The sequence below is a fragment of the Morone saxatilis genome, unplaced genomic scaffold, assembly GCF_004916995.1.
Source record: "Morone saxatilis isolate NCDOM2014 unplaced genomic scaffold, NCSU_SB_2.0 Contig8, whole genome shotgun sequence".
In the NCBI taxonomy this organism is placed as follows: domain Eukaryota; kingdom Metazoa; phylum Chordata; class Actinopteri; family Moronidae; genus Morone; species Morone saxatilis.
The window spans coordinates 1,882,874-1,888,591 of NW_023340257.1; the positions used below are offsets into that span (position 1 = coordinate 1,882,874).

The 5,718-nt window shown below is 41.8% G+C and overlaps 1 protein-coding gene across 1 annotated transcript in view; it reads left to right on the forward strand.

Annotated features, from left to right (window-relative positions):
- bcas3 (BCAS3 microtubule associated cell migration factor) overlaps nt 1–5,718 on the forward strand; it is a gene marked incomplete in the record, with an annotated part of 342,828 nt that overhangs the window by 71,954 nt on the left and 265,156 nt on the right. The window contains 1 exon segment of the mRNA XM_035679381.1: nt 2,157–2,493. Within this exon segment, the coding sequence (XP_035535274.1) occupies nt 2,157–2,493 (337 nt within the window).

Here is a 5,718-nt window from a genome sequence, read left to right on the forward strand (position 1 = left end):
AAAATGAGAATCATTGTGTTTTCATTACCTTAGAACGAGCCGTTCAACTGCAGAGGAAGAGAATCCTCGTTTACGGAGTCTGCCATGTTTCCACAGAGGGAAAGCACAGGTTTGATCAAACCTATCTAGATAGGGCATTTTGCATTTTTGGGAAGTTTTGCGCCCACCATAGTTTCTCGTACATGCTTGGAATGGGAGGGTGAGGTGAGGGTTGTTGCAATCAGTGAGTAAATCGCTAGATGCCATTAAAGCCTACACACTGGATCTCTAAGAAACCAACATTTTTTTATTGCATCACAGGCTCTGTCGTTCTTTACTTTGGAATCTGTAGTATTTCCACATATCTGGTTTAACTTCTTTTTGTGGGGGATAGAACGGGTGAGCCGAGACTTCAGCCATGATGACAAGTTTTTTTATTTTAGAAAGACTGGAGAGTTGCAAGCTCTCACTTGTGGCAGTTCAAAATAAATCAGGAAATTAGCAACCTAGACAGCTTCTTCAAATCAAGCCATGAGCCGTGAGTATATTCACATTTATCCCGATTCACTGTCTTAAAACGTATTTAGTGACATAATTAAATAATTATGAATCAATTATTTATGAAGATAGGATTTCCCTAAATAAATAATGATTATTATTATCTAGCAGTGAGATTGCATATTGCTACAAACTCAAACCCCTTGACTCAACCGAGTGCAAAGGAGAAACTACGGCGGCCGCAAAACTTGCGAAAGCCCCTATCTAGAGCCAGTGTTTGGTTTGTCCATTCTGGTCTGCTGTAGAAACATTGCATAACACATTGGGGAATCTGTAAAAGAGGGCCCACAAAGATTCTTATTATCGGGTGATTATACACTAATGAAAACATACCTCTAAATATCATATTCCATTTCTGCCAATAGATCTTCCTAAATGTTACACACATACTTTTAGAGTCATACTTTTAATAATTACAAACAGCAACATTCTAACAATGGAAAAGGTTTGCAAAACTATGCATATAATTGCACTTCTTGAAAGAAAATATAATATTATAATAATACATTATCATAGGTGTTCCAGAGTCAAATCCTATATTGTAAGTACTATTTCAGCATCCTGCAGCTCGTTCACACTGAACCAGATTTACTAAGAACGTAAGAAAATGGTACAACACTAATGTGCGCTGCAGTTTTCATTGAATTTGTGGCCACAGTCTGTGTGTAATCAGCGCCTGATTAAGTAAGACAGCAGCTCATTATGCTGTCAGCTCCTGGACTGAGCCTGGGCCTCAAATTCTGAACAGCATCATTTTGTAGCTTATAGTGGAGCAGGTAGAGGTGTATATGGGGTTGATCCAACTGATAAAACCAGACCCAGCCAATACTGGTAAATGCAGCCAAATGTAATCTGTAAATGTCTTATCAAAAGAGAGAGGAATGATAACCTGTGGTGAGTTCACTGAGCGTCAAGTTCAGAAGCAGGTTTTGTTTGCTGTTATAAAGTAATCACATATTGCATTTATTAATAGTTACTGCACAATTGTTCTCTGTTTGATCTATTCCATATTTTATTGCCTTTTATTTATTTAGTTTTTTTTTTTAGATACAAGCCTTTAGTTTTTAAAAGCTTATCTGAGGTAAGACAAGTGATACGGTACAGCTCATTCTGATGTCACTGATTTCTTTAAAACAGAGTTGAATTCACATTTTATTTTAAATTATCTCTGACAATTGGGGATAAAAAAATATACAAATTTTTTCAGCCTACAATATATGCCTATATGCAGAGTGAAGAAGATAAAAAATGTTTTCAATAAACCTTTTAACAAATTTGCAAAATTGGAAGACACTTTTCATTCACTTTCCAGAGTCCTGCTCGCTTCAAGTTTTGCAAACCCGCCACACACCTGCAAAGCACAGCTGTATAACAGACCCGTCACCTGCAATTATCTCTAAATCAGTTCCGGGATCCGACCTTTACCATGTTAACGCAGTATAAGACTCGCAACTTGACCACAAGGGCAATTCAGGTAAAAACTATAGGTGGCACATGCAGAAGCTCCCTCCACGTTTTCAGGAAATTATTTTCACTTGTGTTTTGACCTGCTCAGAAATGGAAAATCTATTTGACACATTCTCTGTCTCATCCTCCTACTGTCCCCACCCTCTGTCCAGGTCCAGGACATGTGTTTCAGCCAGGACAGTCGCTGGGTAGCCATCAGCACCCTCCGCGGCACCACCCATGTATTTCCCGTCAACCCCTACGGTGGCGCACCCTGCGCCCGCACACACATGTCCCCGAGGGTGGTCAACCGGATGTCTCGCTTCCAAAAGAGTGCTGGCCTGGAGGAGATCGAGCAGGAGCTGAACAGGGCGGCTGCGTTAGGAGGTGGAGCTGGCGGAGGAGGCATCGGAGGAGGTGGCTGCATTCTGGGCGGGGGAGGAGGCATCGGGGGCCGCTGTAGCCCCATACCTGGCCTGTCCAGCAGCCCCTCGGGGTCTCCGCTGCACGGTGAGGAGCTGGGAGGGATGGGAAGTGAGGGTCTTACTGATGTTGTTGTTTGTTTGCAGGATCCAGAGTTCACAGGGTTAGGGTTACATATTATTGGATGTTATTTATAGATAACAAATAAATAAATAAATTTATAGACGGTCTTGACCAAATACCCTGGTGACATTCAGGTCCTCTGATGATAAATAATCATGATATCTCTTTTAAAAACATCATATCGGCCACTGCCAACTATGTTTTAATTTATTTTGCCATCTGATTAGAGCTTAGGAGTTTAAAGTTGCTGCAAGCTATACTTTTTTGTTAATTTAAGTGTTAAATAGCTCTACATTCCCACTGCCATCACTGAGTGTTCAGTAAACAGAGTACATTAAATAAATAAAAAATTCTGGTATCCTGTTCCCACTTCATCCACTCAGCAGACCGAACTCCACAAAGAGGCGGTCCTGAAGGGCAGGAAGTAGATTATCAGTGTGGTGATCATTAACATCCATTTGGAGTCGTATTTCAGCCACCTGATGAATAAGGTCCAATACATACTCTCATTTTAGCTCAGTTTTAGTCTCTACCAACTGCTGAGAAAAAGAATCTGGCTCTTTATCTGTCAGATGTTTATCACAGCTGTTTTGTTAGGAATAGCTGCCCTGCGGAAGTTGATGTGAGCTGAAGCATACAGTGAATGACTGTCAAACCAAAACAAAAAGCTAAAGGAGGCTAAAAATCTCTGTAGAGCCTCAGAGTTTCAGTATTAGAAGTAAAGTATTAAGTTGCTTCAGGCTAGAGATTGCTCCAGTCCAATTGTGCGTGTGTGCGTGTGTGTGTGTGTGTGTGTGTGTGTTTTTGTGTGTGTTTCCAGTGACTGGTCATCTCAGTAGCTCTTTTCCAGGGACTCTGATCTGTCTGCCACAACCTTGTCTCTCTTGTTTGTCAAACACCAGTGTGGGCTGCTCACACTGTCTGTGTGTCCCTAGCTGACATAGATACACACTGATAAACACACACTTTGTGTCAGCTGCACTGCCTGACCCCAGAGGTGTTACTCAGAGTAAAATATCACAGTTCTCATTAGTCATGGGTTTCCAGGAATATCCCTGAGCTTTAGTAGGTGAACTACAGCCAGGGCGAGGTCAAGAACTTGATAAACACTTCAGAGAACCAAATGACTGGGAATTGACCAGTGGGTAATTTTACATAATATAGTAGAATGTATTTTACAGCTTACTGGAGAGGTAAGCATGGCTTTAACCCTTCCGAATACTTTTGGATTTTCCACTTTTTATACTAAAAAACGCTATTTCATCCTCAATTCTTAGTCAGGTAGGAAGCGGCTGAATATATTCCACAGAACATCAGCTCCCCTATTCTGACTGTGTTTGTTACACTGAACCATCTAGGAAGTAAGCAAAACTATTTGGAAAAGGGCAGGTACTTTCACAAAATACTCAGCAGGTGATTGGATGAACCATCTGTCTGTCACTGTCTCTCACAGGTGAACTTCAACCAGTCAGATCAACAAAGCATATAAGCTCTGGTAGCACCCTGGTAGCTCTACCAGTTGAGCTACCAAGCTGCCCCATGTTATGTTTTTACAAATGTCAGCATACTGTTCTCATAGTTCATCCCAGCTGTTGTCGCTGCTTCTTTTCTAATTCTCAGTGGATTGTTGATGGATTCAGTCCATAAATCAGTGTCTCCCAAGATCCGGTAATGTCAGATACCATAACTGACAGACACATTATGTTACTAAATGCAACATGCTTCTTATTAAGGGTAATGCAAGTGGATGTTATTTAACACTGTTAACTATATTAAAGTGGATATTGTTGCTATATTTTTTGCACACAAATTAACTGTTGGTATGGAGGCCGGTTTGGTAAAATTTAGATTCATACTATTTGTGGCAGAAGTTTTTCTACTTCTGTTTTCTTCTCCAAACTGGGGTGCATGCTGACCCCTGTCTACTGCACGAAACATACGGAGTATAGAGAAGTACCTCATACAATCTAACTAATAATTCATTTTATAAGATTACGCATCATTTTTGCCATATCGTTTATCCTTTACAAGTGCATTTTTATAGACACAATGTGCTTTCCCCCAAGCTGTTCCCAGGCTCTATTCTTTAAGTACTCTTCCAGTCTTCATATGGGGCAGAATAGGTGACAGAAGACGCTGTGACCAAAAGGTCAGGGTCAAGTAATGTTCTTATCTGCCCGCCCCAGAACTCGCACTGCACCCCCAGTCACGTACACGCACACACATATACACTCTCGAAAGACGGCGCCCTCGCTTCCTCTCTCCTTCCTGTCTTCCTCGTCTAGACCCAGACCCCTCTGTAACCCCTACACCAAAACACACACACACATTCCTCCACACTGTGAAAAATAGGCCATCAAACATTAAAAGGATGTCTGACTTTGGAGAGTCACCGCTCTGCTGCGATGAGAGACAGAGAGGGACAGAAACATCAAAGGTGGGGTAGGAGGTGAAAGTGAGCGAGCAAAGTAATGAGGTGCAATTGAGAAAAATGAAGGAGAGATAGGACGGGGGAATGAAGGAGGGGCAGCGGCAGACAGAGGGAGAGAAAGATAAGTTTGTAGTAGCAGCGCTGAAAGCCAGGGTCTCGGGGAGCGTGGTCGTAAATCACACTTTTGTTTCAAAGGAGAGCATTAGGACCACCTGTCAACAATTAGTCCTCACAGTGATACCTTATTGAGAGTGTGTGTGTGTGTGTGTGTGTGTGTGTGTGTGTGTGTGTACATTTGAAGAAGATAAACTATCTACTGAACTGGTCATTGTTTTATGGTAAAGTACAAAAAAAAGGAGCAGCTCAGAATGAAAGATTAGAGTCAAGCTGCAGTGAAGTTTGCTCGACTCTTGGGGAGAAAATTGAAGGTTTTCATAACTCTAATATTTTACAGTGCATAATATAGTCCACAGGAAATTGAATTCAGGTTTCACACTGCTTTTATCAAGGTGTTAATCCATACCATACGCTACACTAGCTCACTTTCTGATAAACACAAAGCACCTCACTGTGCGAGCTGTGAGTCAGTGTTACGACCTCATTCATATGGTAGTGTCTAGCACTTTTGAAGTTCAGTATGTTACAGTGACCTTCTCTTAGTGGCTGTGGCTCAGAGGCAGAGCGGGGTGTCCCCCGATCAGAAGGTTGTTGGTTTGATCCCTGGCTCAGTGATTGCTCCTGATGCACAGCATTGGTGT